Raw genomic sequence first — 25,139 nt, forward strand, 5'->3', positions numbered from 1 at the left:
TTCCTGTTACATCGAAATATACCATTGGCAGAAGAGTTGTATACTCCCCAGGGAGTTGAGTTTGCTAATACGATGTGCAGTTGATATTGACATCCAATGATCGAGGGAAAAACTACAAGCGCCTTCAGCATGCACTAGTGCGTGGATATGTGCGCTATATAAATATCCTATAATAATAATAACCCCCGACCCTGTCCATCAGCGTTCATCATTCGCAGCTTCACATCCCTTCAGCTTACTTTTAGTCTCAACTATATACTAAGCAGCAAAAGAAACGTCAGCTTGGAATTTTCCTTCGCAGAAACGGATAACTGTAAACTCATTTATTGTTTTGATTCTATATTTTTGACAATATCTCCAACTTTACCTGAGCAAAGACATTCCTTCCCAAACTCAGAATTGAACCCAGGAAATGGTCTCAAAAACGCCACCTGATCTCGGTGTTCTCCATGTTTTTCATGCAACTCATGCTGCACGTGCTGGTCACATGGACCAGCCCTATAAAATGCCCCCCACCCCTCACCCCCCCAAACCTGGTTGAAACATTCATATTACAACGTCAGCAGGATGCTGCTAAACAAGACAGCTCAGAGGAACCAGGCGCTAGGAAGACTTGAAGCTGGCCACACTGCACAAGCCGTTGCCAATCACTTCCAGGTCAACGTTCGGACCATCTACAGGCTGCAGCAACGTTTCCGGGCCACCAACACCTCAAATGATCGCCCCCGTACTGGCAGACTAAGGGTGACAAGACCGCCATGTTGTGCGACAGCATGTATAGAATCCCTTCATGTAGGCATCCGAAACAGCACGCCAGACAGTGGGAACACACGGAAGACCAATCAGTACTGATACAGTACGCCGACGTCTGAACAGCGGGAATCCCCATTGCTGTAGACCTATCCTCACCCCTCGTCATCGGCGTGAACGTCTACAGTTTGCCCTACAACTCCAAAACTGGCGATACAGGCAATGGAGAACTGTTCTGTTCACAGATGAGAGTCGGTACTGCGTATCAACTGCAGATGGCAAAACAAGAATATGGCGACAACGTGGCCAGCGTTACTCAGACCTATGTGTTATTGAAAGAGACTCATTGGGAGGTGACGGCGTCATGGTATGGGGTGATTATGCCTGAACCAGAGAGTGAGTCCTGTGGTGTTCCAGAACCATGTCCTTGTACATGGAGAGGAGGCGGCATCAAAGCGGTGCGCTACATCGACCAAGCTCTCAGACCCCACGTCATGCCACATTTCGCACGTCACCGGAACAACATTTTCCAGCATGATAACGCCCGGGCTTATACTGCCAGAGCTACACGGGACTTCCTACAGCAGAACGGTGTCAACATTATGCAGTGGCAAGCCCTTAGTCCTGATTTAAACCCAATTGAACATCTTTGGGATGACATTCAGAGGAGACTGAATAATGGGATACCAAGGCCGAAATTTAGAGCGCCAGGCCTTTTCATCAGGTGCCAATGGCCTTCATCAATCGATTCCATGCACTCCATGCATAGATGCTGTGCAGCAGTTATTGCCGCTCGTGGTGGTCACACTAAATACTGGAGTCAAGGGTCTGAATGGACTGCAAACGTTCACGTAATGTCTTGATATTGTGCTGAGTTCTTCATTGATGTGTCAAGATATTGTACACAAAAAATGTTTTGGATCCGCTTATTATGTCCATTTCTGTAATTTGATTACAGTGCCTATCTAATTTTGAATTCATGCTGACGTTTTCTTGCTGCTGAGTATATGATCAGTGTTTACTGTTAGCCCCACTCTGATCAGTGTTTACTGTTAAGCCCACTCTGATCAGTGTTTACTGTTAGCCCAACTCTGATCAGTGTTTACTGTTAGCCCAACTCTGATCAGTGTTTACTGTTAGCCCAACTCTGATCAGTGTTTACTTTTAGCCCCACTCTGATCACTGTTTACTGTTAGCCCAACTCTGATCAGTGTTTACTTTTAGCCTAACTCTGATCAGTGTTTACTTTTAGCCCAATTCAACTCTGATCAGTGTTTACTGTTTGGCCCAACTCTGATCGGTGTTTACTGTTAGCCTAACTCTGATCAGTGTTTACTTTAGCCTAACTCAACTCTGATCATCTGTGTTTACACTTTTAGCCCTAACTCTGATCAGTGTTTACTGTTAGCCCCTAACTCTGATCACTGTGTTTACTTTAACCCAACTCTGATCAGTGTTTACTGCTTAGCCCAACTCTGATCAGTGTTTACTTTTAGCCCAGTTCAACTCTGATCACTGTTTACTTTTAGCCCAACTGCGGCGGATCCCTGTTACTATTAAGGCACAACTCGTATGAGTGTTTAGTTTAAGCTCAACTCTGATCAGTGTTAACTGTTAGCCCAACTCTGATTTACTGTTAAGCTCAGCTGTTAGCCCAACTCAGTGTTTACTTTTAGCCCAACTCAACTGATCTGATCCGTGTTTACTTTAGGTCAGTGTTTGTAAGCACAGCTCGTATTGCAGTCTCCAGTGTTAATTTTAAGCTCAGCTCTGGTTAGTGTTTACTTGCAGTCTCCTTCGAATACGCTTTACCCGTTCAGCACTTTCCTCACTTCTTTGAGTCCCCACCCAGTGACGTATGTGGGGAGTGAGGTGAAATTGGGCTTTTCACTGTACTTAACCTCTTGAACAGTAACCCGCACATAGATCGAGAGGGTGGTTGCTTGTACAGGCCAACCGAAACACCTTATACAATGACAGACCGCTGAGACAACTTATACTTACTCAGATCAACCCATTTCCTTGTTTCATCACCTTAACCTTGAACACTGAGTAGGATGCCACACGTACCATATTTTGGTAAGACAGGGCAAGGGGTCGAACCACCTATCTTCCGCTCTCCTGACAGACGCTAACTAAAGCGCGGAGCTTATAAAACCGATACATTCGGCATATAAATTAGTCGATGGATGTAGACAAAAAACTCCTCGACATGTACATATGTAATACACCCAATATCTTCCTGGTACATGTTTATTAAACATATTCTCCAAGCGAGCTAAAAGCATGACATTGTATTCTTGCTATATCGGGCAATCGGACCAAATATAGAACTTTTGAGGGAAATGCAAATTAAACCAGCAACTGTAACTAGAAGTATATATATATATAAACTGTATTACAATCCATTTGGCTATTGAAGTATTAGAACATTCCTGTACAGCGGCCTCGATGTAAATGCATCATCCTGTATGTCCTTTGTCGTCTTTTAGCCAGAGGTCAATGTCCTCTACCTCTGCTTCTATATCAATGTAGCGCCACCAGGTGGAATCATCTTCTTTGTCATCGTTATCAACATCGTCATACTCTGTAGCTGCAACAACGCTCCCACCTTCTGACTGTATCATCCGTGACCAGATGCCCCACTCTTCTTCAACAGAACCGGATGAGGTACTATTGGCATCCTGGGCATCTTCCTCCTCATAAAGATAATCGTATGGATCATAGTCATTGAAGTCTTTGTAGTCCTCGTACTCTTCGTAGTCACCGTAGTCGTAGTTGTCATCGTAGGCTATGTAGTTTTGGTGGTCACCGGATGCGTTATTGTCGTCATCGTAGCCTTCATTGTAATCCTCGTCATCATTGCCTTTCTGACTCCTTGCCTTCTTTTTCCTATGTTTCTGCTTTTTACCCAAGGGGCTGTCTCCACCACCCTTCATAAAGAAGACATACTGGGGCCATGTGTCAGACTGGTCATCCAGCAGCTTGAAGTGCTTCCAGTAACCATACGCTATATATCCTCGGCTTTGAAGAAAACTCAGGACGAATTTGGCATGCTGCTTTTGGAGTACATACAGCCAGTCTACATGTACAAACACAACTTCCACTTCTTGGAACAGCTTCACCGCTCCTGCCAACACACTGGTTACATTGTCATGAGAGCCAATCTTTATCCCTGCTTTCTTCATAGGGAACTGATCGAGCAACTCCCACAGCTGAATCGTGTTCGTTGTTTCACCTTTTCGATTGCGGGACTTCACTACTTTGTAATTGTGATTATACTTCCCTAAACCTGGTGTCACTTTTACCTGTCTGTTCGAATCCCATATTGCGTTTGTCACGATGTAGCACTTGCCTACCAAATCCGAGTCTAAAATTCCTTTACAGAACCTTGGAATATTGTCACGGAAAGGTTCAATAGCTACAACGGGGTTTCCAAGAGCTGCCACGGTCAGACTGAACAGGCCGGTATTAGCACCGATATCAATGAAACTCGTCTCAATGTCCTTCCACATGAGATTCAGTATAGGTTTCAAGATCTTTCTATCTTTCTGCTCATACTCAACTTCATCATCTTCATCGTGGACATATACTACGACACCTCCAACGGGGACCTTCAGCGGTATGAAAGTGTCATTCGTGTCACATAGATTGTCCATGGTGTTCCAGATCATATTTTGACGCTTCATCACAATCCCAGAACCCAGGACTGACCAGTTGCCTTGCGACCTCTCGGACCATATCGGGTCATATGGAATTGACACGGCTTCATCGGTAAAGGTAGATGCCCGAGATCGCTCGTTCACTGCAGTAATGATGAGAAATACGGCCAGGGCTGTCAACAGGAGTAATAGCAAGCGGTATCGTGTTTGACAGGAGTTATAAATGTTCTCCAGTCTGGATCCGGAGGTGCGCATGGTGTCTGAAAATATAATGTAAGTTAGTGTGTTTTCTTTTACCTTCGACCCTAGTAAGGTGATCTACCTTCAGTTGTTGGCAATCTATAGCCTGTTTATATATTGTATTGTCATTTATAGTTAAAATATTTTATATTTAAGTACTAGTCTTAAATGTATTCCTGTGATAATCTAGTTCTTTTACTGTCCTTTGCAGACAGGTAAGTATACTTTATAAGTTTGTTTTTATTCATTTATAAATTTACAACTTTCTTAGTCACGATATGGCTGAAATACTGCCGATGTGAATTTACATTTTAACTCACTCACTCTCTCTTCTACCTTCGAAATTCATTTTGGTTACAATTGGAGAACGCCCGTTGGTGGAATTCATGATCAAGGCTATGAATCAGACAAAACGGAGGAAATGAAAAATACACACTCAACACCATTAGATCGTCTGAACTACAGGAATGTGACAGAGGTGTTTGTATTTCGTACATCTCGCCTCGACAGACCAATATTTGTTCTCTTGGAATCAGTGAAAACATCGTCAGGATAATATAACGCTTGTAAAATCAAGCTTCTGTTGAGAAATTGTTGTCTTACCTGCATTAGGTGTCCTGGTACCTTGTGTGAGTTGTGTCATTCCAAGTACATGCCATGCTCTTGGCGATAAATATCGCCTCACGGTTTGCCTGATAGTGTATCTCGAGGCAGGCATGGATACCACTATCTGCCATCATGTCACTGGACACCTTTACCCCAACATGTAAACACGGGCCATGTATCAGCCTCGCGTGTTTATGTGCGGCTTACTATTGCAGACAATCATCAGGTTTATCAAAGTATGGTCATAATAGAAGGATTCGAGTATACAAGTGAGTATAGAAGCTGCGCAGAAGCAGCGTCATGTCATGTTCGTGTCCACCGAAAGCGTGTATATTACCATCTCCAGGCTATAGTCTGTCTTCGAGAACCCACGTTTGCCATGATAAATGCGTCACATACGTCATCAATACACATATGCTTGAATGATTACACAATTCTGATCCATGTATTTGTCTGTTTCCTTGTCTCGAAACTATTCCCAAAGTTACTGCTGTAGTTTATCCAAGATCTATTTGGCTGTTGTCTAAATTTATAAGCCCTTTTTGCACAATCGACTTACTGATATAAAACTTGGTCAAATCACATTGCCAGATCAGCTAGTGATATCTAGTTACCATGTCGAACCACCAGGTAATCAACAAGCGTGTGTAGTGGCATTTCAATTTCACAAGTGCAACGCTCACACCTGTCTGTTCTACCAGCAAGTGGTCCACCCTCGTCAAAAATAGCGAAAAGTGACAACAAAATAATGACCGTTTGTTAAACAACTTTTTAATTCGTGTGTCCATAATTATAAGACAAATCATCCGAGTTGGTCTGTTGATTTCATGAAACTGTGAAAAAGTTGGTTTTGCTGCATTTATTAGATTTTGTGCTAGTGAGCAATTCAACGGCCTCAAATGAAATCAAACGGACTGTACACTATTGTTAAAATAATCACCTGTCCGTTAAACTTTTTTCACGCCTGATTCAAAGTTAACCCGTCTTGGGCGTTCTGGCGTACGGATGTTTCGAACACTGGAATGTCGCTAGTTTGACGATTCCTCACATGGGTACAATGTGTGGAGCCCATTTCTGGTTCCCTGGCCGTCATATTGCTGGAATATTTCTAAAAGCGGGGTAAAACTACACTCACTCACTCACTCGCTAGCTTGTCGATTGCAGGGCCAGAAGGCTAGCTTTAGATCTACCTTACCCAGGCAGGTTACGAGCAAAATGAAGTTCTGAATGGAAACTTTAACTACGGTAAAATGAAACACATAATAATTACTTATTTATTACTTATACCACCCCTCCCACCCTCCCTCACATAAGTACTGTCGGAAGATACGCATCGTTGCGTTTAAATAATGTCCTAGAAGCCACACGACACAGTTAGTTTGATTCTTATTGAAGTACCCAAGTACTGACCACACTGAAATTAAGCCAAGTGTATTTGTCAAATATTCACTGGAATATATATCATTGGAATATTTCGGTTGTTTCAGAGTTGAACATATTCATAGCATAATCACGCTTTATCAGTGTTGACTATCGTCATAATCAACAACGAAATTCGTTGAGCATTAAATGTATTAGTAATATTACATTATTTCCTATTCCTATTAAGCGGTTTGGCCCGTGAAGATCCAGGTTAGAATATTGATCTTCAGTAACCCATGCTTGTCGTAAGAGGCGACTAACGGGATCGGGTGGTCAGGCTTGCTGACTTGGTTGACACATGTCATATGTTCCCAATTGCGCAGACCGATGCTCATGCTGCTGATCACTGGATTGTCTGTTCCAGACACGATTATTTACAGACAGACGCCATATAGCTGCAATATTGCTGAGTGCGGCGTAAAACTAAACTCACTCACTCACTATTAATCGGTTTGGGTTAAAAAATATCTTGGAACAGATTTTACTTATATGACCTGATGTCAGCTTAATCATTCTCAGATGAAACATAATTGATCTAATCTTGTGTTCCCGATATATTCGATATATGTACGACGTATTCCAGGATATTAGCGTCTGAGTGTACGCAAATGAGCAAGAGAAAGAGAGTTGAAATGTATCCTGGTGTCAGCCTTGTAAATCTTTAAGTATTGATTCAGAGATAGTCATTGATGGCTGATTACTGTGTAGTACATGTATTATGTCGATGACCACTGACTTTCCAAGGCATATATAATTGTGTCTGCTAAATATAAGAGTACAACCACAAGTGACAGAGATTGCTGACGTTTGCCACGTCTTCTATTATTGGTCGAATCCAGTACCGCACCCTCCACCCGTTCCCTCAAAGCTGTCTCATCTCCTCCCTAATCCTACCTCCCGTCACACATAGACCATGATAGCGTGTTAATTCGTGCCTATAATTTAGTACAATTCACAAACTTTGATTGTCTCAACGATGTATATGGCTTATTAAACAGTACCTTTTCTTATCCATGTTACAACTGAAGGCCATTTATGGTGGTCCTCTATATTTAGAGCTTTACTGAAGTCCAAGTTGGAGAAGGGCAACATACTATAGTCTGTCAGAAAGTGGCAAATGTACTTCCCGTTGAACGTCTTACTCCTCCGCCACTCCATCACCACAAATATGACGTCTACCTTTTCAAAAAACTCTTTACCACCCTTCATAATCCTGTAAGGATTGTGCACTGCTGATATTCGCAGTCCTGCAACTGTGATATTGAACTTTTTCAAAAGGTCGTCTAGCAATATTGAGAATGACATGATACCTTGGTTTGCTTTCTTCTTTGATGTCATCAGCGATTTTATTGTGTACTTTTCTGGTGTTGTTTTGTCAGGTGTTAAGATCACGTCCGTATGGCTGCTGTAAAGAGCATTTGTCACGATGTAGTTCCGCCATCGAAGTCCAGATGCAATAATACCTCTACATAAACGTCTTGCGTTATCAGGTAATGGTTCAATAGAGACCACTTTGTGTTTCTTTGTGGCACCAACTCCAAGACTGTAGGCCCCTGTCCCTGCCCCCACTTCAATAAATACTGATCTCCGATTTTGGTTTAGCAGTCTGATAATCTTCTTTGTTCTCATGAACGTGTTAGTCGGGTCCTCTGCTTTGCCTCTCTCTTGGGCATGGTTGTACAGAAAGACGGATCGGTTGCCAGGTGTTACCATGCGTGTAGCCGTGAAGTTCTCCTCTGATTGGCATATGTCGTTGTGGTTGGACCACCTTTTGTCAGTCATATGGAACGCAATCCCCACCAAGGTGGAGGAACCCAATAGTCCTTCATCTCGAAACCCCGTGAACCGCCTGGCAGACTTATGGCATATTCAGGCGTCATGTTGCACAGTGTGAGGCTGATGTATACAACGACCGACCACAGCGTCAGAGACAGCAGGAGAAGGCCTACATCGGAGTAGGAACGGGGTTTCGGAGACGTCATCTAAATTCAATGTCAATGGAATCATTTAGAAATGTAGCCTCTTAAATATGTTTTGAATTTCTGTTTTGGATGTTTTTACCAACTGAAACCAGTAACAGTCACAGTAGAACAGTTTCAATAGATCCAGTGTACGTTCTGACGATAACGAATCTAATTGTTTCAATAACTTTTAAGATCAACCAGTTGTCAATGAAATCACAATGCCTCGAGTAAAACTGAATTGTGTTCTGAAGACAACTGACGTTGCTCCAACAAGATAAATACTGTATCACCATGATGTTTAGAGCTAAACAAGGTTGAATGTTGGAATGTTCAACTGTATGTATGAAACGAGCTTTGGTCCAGCATGGTGAAAAACAGATTACTGTATTCATGAGGGAAGAGCCAGTCTCTCGTAATGAACGATGAAGCTGTATTCATGAAACAAGCATTGGTCTAGCACACTAAACAACATATTATATAGAAGAAATATTGAAATAATGATACAGTGTTTTTTAAGAAACGAGTGTGGTGAACAATATATTAACTGTATCTATGACGCTGGACTAGCATGATGAACAGAGAATTAACTGAATTAAGCATAATAATTGGTCTGGCCTTATCAATTGTATTTATGAATGGCTAGGCAGTAATCTGAAAACAGTATGCATACGTGCTTTAGGACGATATTGAATGGTGAACCTACCGCGGTACCGTTGGTGCACAGTTTCCACATCTTGTCAAGGTTTGAACTGATGAAAGTTACCTCGATCATAGGATAATTGAACGTGATCTGATCCAAGCGTCAGGTTACAGATAAACAAAGAGGTTTCATATTTTACAACAATCAGGTTTCAGATACTGATCTATAGCGTGTCTATATACAAAGCTAGACGAAGCCTGATAACAACGATCGCGGTTTACTAGAAACGTTATCGTTTTGTAAACGTGTACGTGCGTGTGCGTGTAAAATGTTTGCAGGCAAATGTAATGACAGATCCGACATGGAGGTATAACCTTGGTATGACAGATCCGAAATTGAGGTAAAACCTTGATATGACAGATTCGAAATGTAGGCATAACCTTGGCAATGACAGATCCGACGTGAGGGTATAACTTGGTAATGACCCATCCTACGTGGAGGTATAACCTTGGTAATGACAGATCCGACATGGAAGTATAACGTTGTTATGACAGATCCGACATGGGGGTATAACGTTGTTAATGACAGATCCGACATGGAGGTATAACGTTATTAATGACAGATCCGACATGGAGGTCTAACCTTGGTAATGACAGATCGGACATGGAGGTATAACGTTGTTAATGACCCATCCTACATGGAAGTATAACGTTGTTAATGACAGATCCGACATGGAGGTATAACGTTATTAATGACAGATCCGACATGGAAGTATACATTTGTAATGACAGATCCTACGTGGAGGTATAACCTTGGTAATGACAGATCCTACGTGGAGGTATAAGCTTGGTAATGTCAGATCCGAATTGGAGGTATAACCTTGGTATGACAGATCCGACATAGAGGTATAACCTTGGTAAAGATAAATCCAGGGTTATGATAACATTTGGTACCAGTGAGAAGTTTCAATGTTCTGTTAACAAGTATGATGGTAAAGTATTCGTGCCAGGGAATTCAATGCCATGTTAAGTGTATCCTTTGACATCGTGAGTAAGAGGAGGAATGGAGAATAGGTCAATAAGAATCACCTCATTAATTATCCTCTATACATTACATGTAAAACTCTTCCAAACGACCGCCTCCGTGGTGTAGTGGTTAGAGCGTTCGCCCGGGGAGCGGAAGGTCGCAGGTTCCATCCCCGACCGCGTCATACCAAAAGACGTTACAATATGGTACTTGTTGGTCCCTGCCTGGCGCTCGGCATTAATGGGTACAACAAGGACTGGTCGGCTCGGAGTCAGTATAATGTGTCTGAGTGGGGTATTCATGCTTCACTGCGGCATGGTATCTCAGTGGGCTAGCACTATAAAACCAGCTTAAGTCTGGGCTAGTACAAGCATCCGCACCTACACATACACACGCATGCACGTCGTCATATGAGCGAAATATTCTCCAGCGCGACGTAAAACCCAATTTCACCTCACCTCACCTCTTCCAAGCAATAGCAAACAAAGAATGACTAAGAAAATTACGCACATCGTTATTTTATTCTCATAAATATTTTACACAAACAGGCAAAGAAACTTCATTCAACCAATGATTGGTGCATATGATGACACTGAAAGAAGAAGGGCAGACAGTTAGGAAATGCACATTACTGACTGGAATACAATGACACGTGGACGTTAAATGGTGACTGACCTTTGAACACCCGGTTGTACTTGCTCTTCTTTGGTGCAGTCCACGATGCCACCCTGGTGCAAGCTGACGATCCCCCGGAATGATGTGACCCACTCACCTGTATAACATAAGGTAGGCTGTACCGGTATCTGTCTCAGTGAATGTGTGGGTTGGGTTTTATGGCGCTTTTAGCAATATTCCAGATGGCGGGGACACCAGAAATGGGCTTCACACATTATTCCCATGCGGGGAATCTAACTGGGGTCTTCGGCGTGACGAGCGAACGCTTTAACCCCTTGGCTACTCCATCGCCCCTAATCTGCCTTGGAGAATATGATAACTTAACTAAGGTAGGACATCACATACATAGAGGATACTAAACGACCTTCCGTGTAATACCAGTTTTATTAAACGAGTTAATGATTTGGTATCTGATACTAAATCATTCACGAGTTTAATAAAAGTGGTATTTCACGGAAGCGAGTTTAGTATTCTGTTTATTACTCTCCAACATAAATTGATAGAAACTGTCTAGAGTGTGATGACTTGAGTCATCTTTCCTCGAGTCAAGTAAGATCTAATGCCATTGTGACAGAGGAATTAGCATTGTGACGTCATAACTGTAACCATTTATGACGTCATACGTTTAGCGGTATTACACTAGTGTAATACTGCCGTAAAAATATTACACTGCAGTATCTTACACGGGCGAGTAATAAATAGGGAATACTACACGAGGTCTCGTTACATACGAATTATACGAAACGATTGTCCTTCCTATGGTATCTGACCGAGCGAAGCGAGGTCAGTATAGGAAGGTCAAGTTTCGTAGGGCTTATGTAATGAACCGATCATCAAACTTCTCCATAGCACCCCGTCCCTTAGTTTGCAGTTGCTTCATTCGGCTAACATCACTGGTGAAAACATTGCGTTTATGTTTTTCGACGCATTTTATGCCTCAGTTCGACTCACAATTAAACAGCGACACGGCAAACGTTCGCAATGTTTACATTCCCACAATGCATTTAAGTTGTAGAATGAATGAATTCACGTGTTTGTTATGAATGAAAATATAGTTACGTCACAACGTGACCTAATTGAGAGGTCATCGGTTATCCAATCAAATCGTTAGAATCTCAGGTCAAGTCGTTACGACACAGGTCAACACGATACGACACTCGTGTGACGTACGGGATTAGTATGCACCTACCCATACGTTGACCACGTGGGTAATAAAGCGTTTTATTACCCACGTGGTCGAATAGATACCAATCTTCTACGTCACGTGTCAACTCGCGATGACATGACGACAATATGACTAACGATTGATTGACGATGACCTCTCAAGAATTATATTTTCATTCATAACTAAACACGTGAATCATTCATTCTAACAACTTAAATACCATTGATGAATGTAAGCATCGTGATACATTATATCCGTCCGGTCGTTAAGGTATGATCGGTCCAATGACGTCATTTTGCAGCGACGTCATGCAATTTACTGATAATGGGAAAGTTTGAAACCAAAATATTAACAAAAATACGCTATTTTCATCATTAATTAGCGTGGTAATAATATAATACACTCGCAGTACTTATACGAAACTCGGACCTTCCTATGTTATCTGGCCTCGCTTTCGTCGGTCAGATAAATAGGAAGGACACTCGTTTCGTTATACTCTATATACTTACTTAAACTACATAATGACTACATTCATTGTCTTGTTTTTTCTTTGCTTACTTTAAACATATGATCAGAAACATTGTTTGATGAAACGGTCACAAAATTGAAACGTTGCACATGAAAATAATGGCAATGTGTCAACCATTGTCATATAACACAACAGTGCACATTAAGTGGGTACTTCTTCATCAAAGTGAGTGTATTTGGAAAACAGACTTCCTGTAATAAGAAATAACGTTGACACATGAAAATATATCAAAAGAAGACAATATATCCAAAATAGAACTATACAGTACAATACATTATGCAGAAAGTATAAGGGTTTCTCGGGGTTTCTATGGGGTGTGTTTTTATCCTGCAAAGGGGGATCCTGAGGGGAGTGATTTGATCCTAGGATGAAATCACTCTGGAGTGACTTGGTCCTGGAGATTATTCCTACCTCAGCAGTATTCTACCACATTAGATTTGTATAGTGTTATATCAAAATTGAACACCCTCGGAGATGCAGTGTTAAGATAAGTTTCCCTTCGTCAGGCTAGGTGACTTGGCTAGCTGTTTGACCGTTGTTGTCAGTCACCAGATTGTCTTGTCCAAAAGCGAATATTTATGAGGCTGGAATAGTGGTAGATTAAACATATAAACAAACACACAAACAGTGTTGATTTGTATTAGTGTTACAGTATCAATGAATATTAGACTAATAAGTAACTTTCTGTAATGATAACGACTCACATGAAGGGTGTGCTTCAGGTCATTGAGACCTTCCTTGTAGACGGGCACTCCACCACTGTTGGCCAGGAGGACGTAGTAGTCAGACTCATGCTTCAGGATCTTGTCACCAATAGCCAGGTACAACTGTCAAATGAAAATCATAACGTCATATACGAACGCGTTGTCTTTACGTTTGTTTATTGGTACACGCCACGCTCACCAATATTACAGCTAGATGGCGGAGATCTGCAAATAGTCGAGTCTGGGCCAGACAACACTGTGATCAAAAGCATGATCATCAATTGGGATACGATGACATTCGTCAATACGTCAGCGAGCCTGACCACCCGATCCTGTTAGTCGCCTCTTACGACAAGCATGGGCTGCTGAAGACCAGTTCTAACCCGGATCATTACAGCAATTGTCAAGTTATTTTAGGCATTCTCTGGCGCTGACGTTTCAAGGGAAGCATAGTTTATTTCGAATACAGTTCAGGCCCATTGAGACACCATGGCACATTTTTAACACGAATACACAACTCAGTCAATACACTGCCTTGACGAACGTCAAGTACCACATTTTATCGTCTTTTGGTATGATGGGGTCGGGTCGAACCCCCAAACTTCCACTCTTTTAGTCATTGCACCAGTCAATCGGGTGACTGGTGCAAGGACTAGGTTGTGTACATGGGACTGTCATATGGTGTGGACTGACGAGACTGAGTGCTGCTGGTCACTTACATTATACTGTCCAGCTGGGATGGAGGTAGGGATGTTGACTGACGTAGCAACTGTGTGAACTTGGCCTGGTTGCCATTGTCGAACATCCACATTGGAGATTAGACCACCGTAATATTTCGACCTGGGAAAATGCAATGCGTGGATTAGGAGTTTGGTAAGTAATACAGTCATCTCTGTTTTCAGTCTGCCTTTGGTGACTGACATAAATAGCTGGAACCCTCATAAAATTACCAAAGCATACGATTACAATTTCCTGCTTATTACACAGCTTGAAATAATAAAGTTGCAGCATTCAATCAGCAGGCAACCCCACCGTCTCATTTCTGTCACAGTATATATTTAGGTGTTCCTACTTTCATCAATCTGAGGGTGGTAAGGGGTAGACTAGCAGGTAAAGGTTTTGCCCCGGGTCGATTCCCAACATGACTCCAATTGAAGCCCATTTCTGATGTCTCGTTATTACGTGAATAACAGCGACGGAAATAGACACTCAGTAACTCAGTAATATGTTTCCATGGCAACGTATTGTTTATGGAACAGAACATAATTCGTGAACCAATTAAGAGCCCGGTTTCCATTTGAGTATCTGTTATGCTCAACATTATATATATATATTTTTAAGTGGCGATGAAAGATAAAACAAAATAATAGTATTTTTAGAGTCATTGTTTGATGGAAAATGGGGTCATATTAGGAAAGTGTTATTTCAATAGCACTTTCTGACTGCTCCATTGTCCAGTATTATTACAAAGGGTTTGGAAATAGATGCGGGGTCACGTGGTACGAGGTACTTGTACAGAAAGAACACATGGGCGGCACTACATATGCTATTTCATGAAGATAAGTCTTGACTGGTAGTTTGTCATGAAGCCTCAATTTCAACCCTTGTAGATGTATTCCGAACATTGGAATGGTGAATTTGTTAAGCAAGTCCTACTCCATGCATATTCATGCAAACAAAACTTCTTACTTTTCTGGGACATAGTGAGAGAGTGAATGAATGAGTATTGTTTTATGCCAAGTTTAATAATATTCCAAATAATGTCACGGCGGGTAACACCAGAAATTGGTTTTACACATTGTGTATGGAACACAAGTTTTCGGCGTGACGAGCGAACGCTTTAACCACTGGACCATCCACGGTCCTTCAAGAATATAGACTCTGCCCACCTGGACTTGTCAAGCAGGACAAGTGTTACGTCCATCTCTTTGACTGGGGCAGCGAAGCCGTCGTTTGTGACACTTAGATGGATGCAGAAGTCTGCACCTGATTGTACGCTGTCTGGAAGAGTCGCCTGCAGCAGGGATGAGCCAGTATAGCATGAATACTTTAGCAAACTGGATGCGATAAATTATTAGAACATTTCAACCTGATTTCATATAAGTAAACCCCACTTTTACAGCTAGTCTGTATAAATTTAACACAGTATGCGGAAATCAAGACACCAAAGCCTGCAAATATAACAATAATCATAATAATAAGTCCATTTCTATAGCGCCCTATATCCAATCACCAAGTGGTTGCTCATGGCGCTAACTATATACATATTTACAATAGGAGTTCATTTAGATGTCATAGTGCTTCTTGAACAGGAAAGTTTTTAAGTTAGACTGGAAGCTGGCTATTGAGGGGGATTCTTTGAGAAACACGTGCAGATTGGTCCAGAGGATAGCTGACAAGTGGGAAAAACGTCGGTGCCCATATGTCTTCAGACGTGCATTTGGGATGATGAGCAGCGACTGATTGGCTGATCTCAGAGTCCTGGTTGGAACATACTCTCTTTCAAGACTAGAGAGATAGGATGGAGCTGCGTTGTTAAGACATCTGTAAGTCAAGCTAAGTATTTTGTATTCTATCCTAGCTGGGAGTGGTAACCAGTGCAGATGCATATACATCATTATTAACATGCAAATTCAAGGATGTTTTGCCCTTTCTACGTTCATGTTTTCAAAATCATTCGTTCTGGCTACTGGCAAAGATGTCTTTTCTTCATACCCACCCCGTACTTATTACTTATAACACTTCTTGTCCACAGACTGTGATAGAACTAGCTGTGCCAAAGTTTAAAGTTACCCCCTCGCCCCCTTCCTGCCTAATTCCTACCTGAGTTAACCGTACTCTGTAACCAAGCCTTCTGTGAACCTCTTCATAGCAACCTTCTCTCTCCCAGATGGCGTACATATCCTTGTCGAAGCCCTGGTTCAGCCACGTCCAGTGGTATGTCTTCATCTCAGACAGGGCTGTAGGACAGTGGTCTCTGCAGACATATGGTCGCTCTATTGATTTTCATAACTATATTCTTGTGGCAGTAAAATTGTTACAAGTCAACGTTATCGTTACGTGACATGTTTTGTGTTGATACTCAGTCGAGGACAGTGGTATGAAATGCTGTGCATTAGAAGCTTTTGAAGTCAGGATTAATCTGGAAGCCTCCTGAACAACATAGATTGATCCAGCTAGGTAGAATTTCTGGAAACTATTTAATACTGTATCAGGGGAATTCCCCGTCTCTTTCTTCACACATTACATTGAGGCCAGCCATTGTTTTCACCCTGGATATCCAAACTAGGCCTGTGTGAGAAAATATATATTCACAAGTATTATATTTGACCAAATATGTATAAAATGAATATCCTATTTAACACCAATAAGCTAGGACATTTACGAAACTTACAATTATTTACTAAATTAATTATGGCTGTATTCAAGAAATAACCTCAATATGTAATTTGCCCAATGCACATTGTTTCTATCATACCGTTTGTATATATTTTTTATGTTGGATGCTGTGTAAATGTAAATATTGTTTATGTACCTCTTATGCTGCAGTTTGCAGCCTGTGTGAATAAAGTTCAGTTCAGTTCAGTGGTAGCGTGACCGCTGAGTTAATATCATCACTGATTTTAATGCTGTTACCTCTGCTATATGTTATACCGACATTGTATCTGTTGTTATTGAATGTTGTTCTTCCGCTGTATTATGTATTGGCACTATAATTTGAACAGATGTCTAAACATAGTTAATGGTATGATACAATAATTAACATATAACATTTCTTTGTTGTTTGTTGGTTCAAATAGAACCCTTCTATGCAGAGATTTCTTGGTTTAATTATTTTTCAATCACTGTAACATACACAGTTCAGCATGATGGTCTTACAAACATTCTCTTCACACAATCCGCAACATATTCGATTTTTATACTTTCCTTACACAAATACATTATGCCGGTATAAAACTTTTAAAATTCAGCTTTAGTTGTTATAATATGAATTGTCTGTAGTAGACCATGAGTCAATAATTCCTGCCTGTCATTTTTGGTGACTCGGCAAGTTTCTCCACCAACAATAAGATAGCGGGACTCTGCAGCAAGATACGGCCTCTCAACACTTGCATCATGGTAGGTGCCCACGTCGTTGTCGCTTGAGAGGAAGCAATCGTTGTGGTTGCCTGAGGAGGAATATCAACACCAGTTATATATACTATTAAAATGGAACTTTTACGCTCATGACGTAACAGGGAGATCCTCAGCCTTAACTCGCTTAAACTACATGTATATATGCTGTCTCTCTGGCTCCTGTTCAAACTCCAGATACAACTTTGCTGCTACAGTTCCTACTCATTCGGCTTATGATCCCAAAGCTCCTACACGTGAGTCTTATTCAGCTTACTTCATGTTATATTGCGGCGGTCTGTAAATAATCGAGTCTGGACCAGACAGCCCGGTGATCAACAACATGAGCATCGATCTGCGTAAATTATAATACCATGACATCTGTCAGCCAGCCTGTCCACCCGATTCCGTTAGTCACCTCTTACGACAGGCATGGGTTACTGAAGACCGATTCTAACCCGGATCTTCACGGGTATGATCTGATATGATACGACATCGCTGAAAACAGAAACATTTACCCTTTATTGATAATAGTGACATATAATATGTGACAATAGTCTGTTTGATGAAGCTTTACCGACCTATCCTCGCTATGTAAGACTTGGGATTCTTGTTGACATCAGCATATGTGATTGGCTTGGAGGTATGGAACATGGCAATCTTCTGTCCCGGATACCGCAGCTGGACTTGACTGGAATATTCATAACATAATGTGACATACGCAGACTTCTAAATTACATTTTTTAAAGATGAACAATATCTACGGTTGATAGAGGAACCTTCTAGCGCCTCACAGGCAGCTTGGCATATCAGATGTCTTTGTGATGCGGCCTTGAACAACTTCGAGTTGGATACCAGGCGCCATAGGAATCCATTTATGTTTTACAGATTAAATATAGTATGCAGCAGAGAGGGTTCGGGTGATCCTGGCACAGTCAGGCTGGTAAGGCTCATCATCAGCTCAGGGCCCGTGCCTCCTCTACACGCAGCCCAGACAGCGAATGGGACTTCTCCCAGGAACGGCGCGCTGCCTAGTCGAACCCACCAAGAAATTCCGGAGAATATGTAGACTCCCCAACACTGCAGCCATCTGCATTACCCAGAGTGTCTGAAGGGCTGTGCTCCCGGCGGAGAACCCGTACACTCTCCGGATCTGCTTTGTTATTGTTAGCATTACGATTATTTTGCACAGGAAAGGATAGTATTTTGTTACATTGACTGTGGCACAGCATCCAGAAGTGCAGTGAGGACGTTCTTCCTTCCTTGCCACTGCTGGGGTGTGTAGCCATAGCCTGGGTAGAGGTTGAAGTTTCGATGTTCTGGGTCGCCAAAATACGTTGTGTAGTACCACTCACCTGCAGCAAAAATCTATACTAATTCAACAGGGTTATACAATTACATAGGATTTCTTCAGCAATCACCAATAAGATGTTTGGTCCAGGTGAAATTAACTTGCACAACTGACGTGCACACTCCTCACAGGCATCATCTATTGGGTGTATGCTATACATATGTCCTTCGGAGGACCATCTCCGTGGTCAAGCAAGGCTGGTGGGTCGATTTCAGATCCCGTTATATTTTCTTTTTTGTTGTTATTTTTTATTTTGGTATTTTGGGGATTAACCAAGGATTAGTCTGCTCAGGGTCGGTATATTATTTCTTAGTGAGGACCCATGGTATCTCTGTAAGGCACACACACGCCCGCCCGCACGCACTAGCATGCAGACACATGCATGCACCTCGCAACATAAGTGCAGCAATCTTAAACAAGCCAAACATTACGTTAGTCCGCGTTAAACCCACCTCCTCGCAACTGATGACATATTCCCGAACAGATGATACAGTACTCACCCCAGGTACCGATAGTCCACGTTAAACCCACCTCCTCGCAACTGATGACATATTCCCGAAACAGATGATACAGTACTCACCCCAGGTACCGATAGTCCACGTTAAACCCACCTCCTCGCAACTGATGACATATTCCCGAACAGATGATACAGTACTCACCCCAGGTACCGATAGTCCACGTTAAACCCACCTCCTCGCAACTGATGACATATTCCCGAACAGATGATACAGTACTCACCCCAGGTACCGATAGTCCACGTTAAACCCACCTCCTCGCAACTGATGACATATTCCCAAACAGATGATACAGTACTCACCCCAGGTACCGATAGTCCACGTTAAACCCACCTCCTCGCAACTGATGTCATATTCCCGAACAGATGATACAGTACTCACCCCAGGTACCGATAGTCCACGTTAAACCCACCTCCTCGCAACTGATGACATATTCCCGAACAGATGATACAGTACTCACCCCAGGTGTCCCGTTAGATATATCCACGTTAAACCCACCTCCTCGCAACTGATGACATATTCCCGAACAGATGATACAGTACTCACCCCAGGTACCGATAGTACTGATAGTCCACGTTAAACCCACCTCCTCGCAACGCAACTGATGACATATTCCACGAACAACTGATGACATATTCCCGAACAGATGATACAGTACTCACCCCAGGTACCGATAGTCCACGTTAAACCCACCTCCTCGCAACTGATGACATATTCCCGAACAGATGATACAGTACTCGTTAAACCCACCTCCTCGCAACCATATTCCCGAACAGATGATACATTACTCACCCCAGGTACCGATAGTCCACGGCAACTGATGTAATACCGAGTACTCACCCCAGGTACCGATAAAGCCTGCCTCCACTGAAGTAATGACCCCTTCAAACTCATGGAAGATTGGTTTCAGCTGCTGGATGTGCTGCAGGATCTGATGCTCTGTGGCGTCTCCATAAGGAGCATGTGAAGTCTGTACAGTAAGGATTATAATTTCTAAACATCGAAAATGTATTTAATTCTGTCATATTGTATATCTATATTCTGTATATATTGAATAATATCCAAACAATGACAATGCAGTCAATTGTTATAGTCTGTAAGTATCAATATTTTGGCAACGTTAGATTATTTGTCTACAATCACAAAATTAAATATCCTCATCCTATTGTAAATGATAAATATCATAAAGATTCCTTGATCCATTTAAATTTATTTAAAAGTGTTACGTCAATAATGAACTACCAGAACATGTCGATTATTGTTCAAGTAAGAACTTATGTACTGGGACGATGTTTTGCCATGATGGCATTTAGCGCAAAATCGAGTCTGGACCAGACAATCCATTGATCAACAGCATGATCATCGATCAGTTTGGATAAGATGACATGTGTCAACCAAGTCAGCGAGTCTGACCACCCGATTCCGTGCGCCTCTTACGGCAAGCATGGGTTACTGAAGCCCGATTCTAACCCGGATCTTCACGGGTCGTAAGGAGTAATAACTTCACTGAGGTAGCAAAGCTTTGCGTTCCTTCCTTTAATTACGTTTAGCAGCAACTGGGAATGACTTACCTTGTGGAAAGTGTAACAGAATCGGATAACGACTGTCATGCCAGCAGAGTGAAGATTGGTGAGATCTCCTCTGATCTTGTGAAGGAAGTCAGAGCTGATGGCTGAAGTTCTAAACGTGTCCAAGATGTATGTCCGCCATACCATCGTCATACCCGTCTTCTGCCGCTCACCCTCCAGGTGGGAAACCTGACAATGACGAAATATCGGTGATTAAAACTCAAGCAATGTGACATTTAAGCAGCTAAAAAAATTAATATTAATGAATTATGATACTCAAGCATTGTCAGAAAAAATAAAACAAATGCAGAATGTGTACATGTACGTAAAAATAGAAAAGGTACAATAGTACTGAGAAAACTACCGTCATTGTCTTTATTTCCAGTCAAATAACGCTCCAGATGCCATTGGGCAAAAACGTGGACTGTTTAACAAGTCTCTAGTTGTCATGTCCTCACAATGGCACGCAGTAAGTTGTAACACTGTACAGCTTTAGTGCATTTTATAATAGCTTTCCAAAATAATTTTGGACACCATAGGGCAGTAAGAAAATCCCACCTTTGAGGTAGTTTAGTTTTACGCCGCTTTTAGCATTATCCCGGCAATATCACGGCGGGGAACACCAGGACTTCACACATTGTACCCATGTGGGGAATCGAACCCGGGTCGTCAGCGTGACGAGCAAACGCTTTAACCACTAGGCTACCCCACCGCCCTTCCCATCTTTGAAAAAACCTAAATACGTATTCTAAAGGTGTCAGCTGTTAATACAGAGTCTGAAAATTGGGAGAATTTGCTAAATCTATCCCGTGAAGTCTGTGGTAAATTCCGCTATGTTAGCAAAACAAACATTTTAACCTCGAAATATCTTGATTCCTACTTTAAATAACAGATTTAATTCTATAAATCCTTACATTTTTATTTCTCTTCTCTTTACTGGAGGACACTAACAGTCTGAATCTTATAACTTTATAAGACCTGCTCTGTTCTGAATCTATCTATCGTATACACAGGCTAGACTGTCGGATATATTCAGCCGAGATAAGACCTGGTCTGTTCTGAATCTATCTATCGTATACACAGGCTAGACTCTCGGATATATTCAGCAGAGATAAGACCTGGTCTGTTCTGAATCTATCTATCGTATACACAGTCTAGACTCTCGGATATATTCAGCAGAGAAAAGACCTGGTCTGTTCTGAATCTATCTATCGTATACACAGACTAGACTCTCGGATATATTCAGCAGAGATAAGACCTGGTCTGTTCTGAGATCTATCTATCGTAAGATAAAACAGACTAGACTCTCTCTCGGATATATTCAGCAGAATAAGACCTGGTCTGTTCTGAATCTATCTATCGTATACACAGACTAGACTCTCGGATATATTCAGCAGAGATAAGACCTGGTCTGTTCTGACTAGAATCTATCTATCGTATACACAGACTAGACTCTCGGATATATTCAGCAGAGATAAGACCTGGTCTGTTCTGAATCTATCTATCGTATACACAGACTAGACTCTCGGATATATTCAGCAGAGATAAGACCTGGTCTGTTCTGAATCTATCTATCGTATACACAGTCTAGACTGTCGGATATATTCAGCAGAGATAAGACCTGGTCTGTTCTGAATCTATCTATCGTATACACAGTCTAGACTGTCGGATATATTCAGCAGAGATAAGACCTGGTCTGTTCTGAATCTATCTATCGTATACACAGTCTAGACTGTCGGATATATTCAGCAGAGATAAGACCTGGTCTGTTCTGAATCTATCTATCGTATACACAGTCTAGACTGTCGGATATATTCAGCAGAGATAAGACCTGGTCTGTTCTGAATCTATCTATCGTATACACAGTCTAGACTGTCGGATATATTCAGCAGAGATAAGACCTGGTCTGTTCTGAATCTATCTATCGTATACACAGGCTAGACTGTCGGATATATTCAGCAGAGGGGGCTTTATGGACGCATCTGGAACATGGAACAATGTTTGAAGTTTAGTTAAATAAATTCTACTTCCTTCCTGGTAGTCACACACCACATAATTCATTATAAATAAAGTATACAATATATCGGTCACAAACCTACCCCTCCAGACCACCAAACACTGTATCTCACAAGTTCGATCTGTACCTCCGAATTATTGATACATCTAGCGGTTCCACCAAAATATCACATAATATAAGTATTGGAGGAGGGATATTTTAATCATAACACATGTAGATATGTATAAATATTATGTTAACCCTTCACCTCTCCCGGTGACAAAGTTAGCTGCGTTTGGTCTATGGCCTGTCTACAAGTGACCCTAGTGATCTGAATTGGGGTACAAATACCCGGTACTTCAGCGCCAATTCAAAGTTTCTGTATACCCAAAATTTGAAAATATACTCATGCCAATAATGGTTGTCACCCCCTTCAATTTGTTTAATTGGAGAGGGGGTGTGGGTGTGACAATGGGGGTTGGGGTGGGAGGGGGTATAGATACAGCAGCACAGGAGCACTGTACTGACAATGGCACAACGTAAATACACCTGTCAACAACAAATAAAGTTATTATTAGATGTTAACTGTAAATGTTCATCTCATAAATGAACATGATGTGTACCTTTGATAAAGACGCAATGGTTAGAGACTATTTCTCAAGACTTTGAAGTTGGGCATTTCATTTTAGCTATCAAACAGTCCTTGCACTGATTTCAGAAAACTATATTGTATCCATAATGGTTAAATATGGAAGTAAAAGAGAAACTACTACTGATGATGAAATGTCTGAGAAAAAGTTGTAACACACCGTCCTGCACATGAGCTCATTTATGTTTATAGTGGTTCTGGATTGCTGTACTTTCACACTTCACCAGAACAATGAGTGAGTGAGTGAGTATTGCTGAACGCCACATCGGCAATTTTGCAGCAATTCGCGGCGACCAGAACATTGACACACTTGACCTGAAACCTACATGACTAGGATGTATATTTGAACATCAATGATGACAGTAGTGTACATACTGTGAGTTGGTTAAATTTGGAGGCAGTGCCGAATTCCTGGTTGACAAAGCCTCGGCCCGGGTTCTCGAGATGGTCTGTACTGCTACTATAGGTGTGTCGCCTGTAAGCAGATAGTAATAACTTGCAACATCCGTCATTGTGTAAATGTGTAATATAAAGTTTATCGGAGCCATAGTTGGGAAAGGATATTTCGCATTATGTTTAGTTATGGATAATCTAATAACGTGAATATTTTAATGTAAAATTTCTAATTATTCGATTACATAAATAATAGTATGCATTTCACTCTTTTGTATAACAGTCTCTGCCATTTATGAATCTTTGAGCTCCACAACATGCATTCATCCATTCGTCGTATATGACACAAAATTATATACATAAAAGATTGAGTCCAGCACAAATATATCTGGACTATGTTTTATATAGTTATTGCTTATGCACCTGACATCTGATATATACTGCTCAACGTGTTGTAAAATGTATATGTGTGTGTTGTGTTGTGGTGTGTGTGTGTCTGTGTGTGTGTGTGTGTGTGTGTGGCCTTATCACACGTTGATCAGTATATATCAGATGTAAGGTTGCTCGTATTTGTAACATACACATACACATAAAAAAAAACACATACCGTCCACTTGTGCTGGAGCAAGATATACATGCAGACTCACCTGCAAAGACGAGATCATGTAACAGATCATACCACAGATACCTTCCTATACCACACGACCGATAACTGGCAGTGTCATAGATACGGACATTTACAATCATTGTCACGTGGTACATTGTCACCGTTATTTCGTTATTACATTTAACAACCTGTTACTGATTCACCTGTATACACATAATAATGTTCATGACCTGGTTGGTCAGAATTACTTGAATATATCCATGAGGAGTTGTACTGATCAACGCGGCGTAGCAAACGTATTACTGTTTCCCTGTCTGTCTGGGTTCCGATCCACAAAGACTTCGTAACTTTACGACCTTTCGTAATTCAATAATTTATCATAGGTCTACGAATGCCGTAGATCTACGAACACTTTGTGGATCGGGACCCTGAACATTCATCTTAGTGTTATTTCTTGCCGAAGAAGTAGTATTAGCCTTACCATTGTGCCATAGAAGCACCACCGTCAGGACAAACACTGCCCACCCAGACATGTTCGAGTTTTCAAGAACAATGACTTGTGCC

The 25,139-nt window shown here is 41.6% G+C and overlaps 1 protein-coding gene across 1 annotated transcript; it reads right to left on the minus strand.

Moving 5' to 3' along the window:
- Positions 1-10,812: 10,812 nt before the first annotated feature.
- LOC124256529 lies at positions 10,813-25,139 on the minus strand. The gene is made up of 14 exons (XM_046690515.1): positions 25,057-25,139; positions 24,576-24,615; positions 23,951-24,050; positions 20,934-21,119; positions 20,203-20,332; positions 18,710-18,851; positions 18,078-18,187; positions 17,411-17,552; positions 16,207-16,360; positions 15,273-15,397; positions 14,103-14,223; positions 13,384-13,506; positions 10,986-11,082; positions 10,813-10,902 (listed from the first exon to the last, which is right to left on the minus strand). Exons 1-14 carry the CDS (start codon positions 25,106-25,108, stop codon positions 10,874-10,876), a joined length of 1,551 nt encoding a protein of 516 aa, XP_046546471.1. The 5' UTR covers positions 25,109-25,139; the 3' UTR covers positions 10,813-10,873.

Source organism: Haliotis rubra, unplaced genomic scaffold (genome assembly GCF_003918875.1).
Source record: "Haliotis rubra isolate DU_JTF1 unplaced genomic scaffold, ASM391887v1 Scf63, whole genome shotgun sequence".
NCBI lineage: Eukaryota > Metazoa > Mollusca > Gastropoda > Lepetellida > Haliotidae > Haliotis > Haliotis rubra.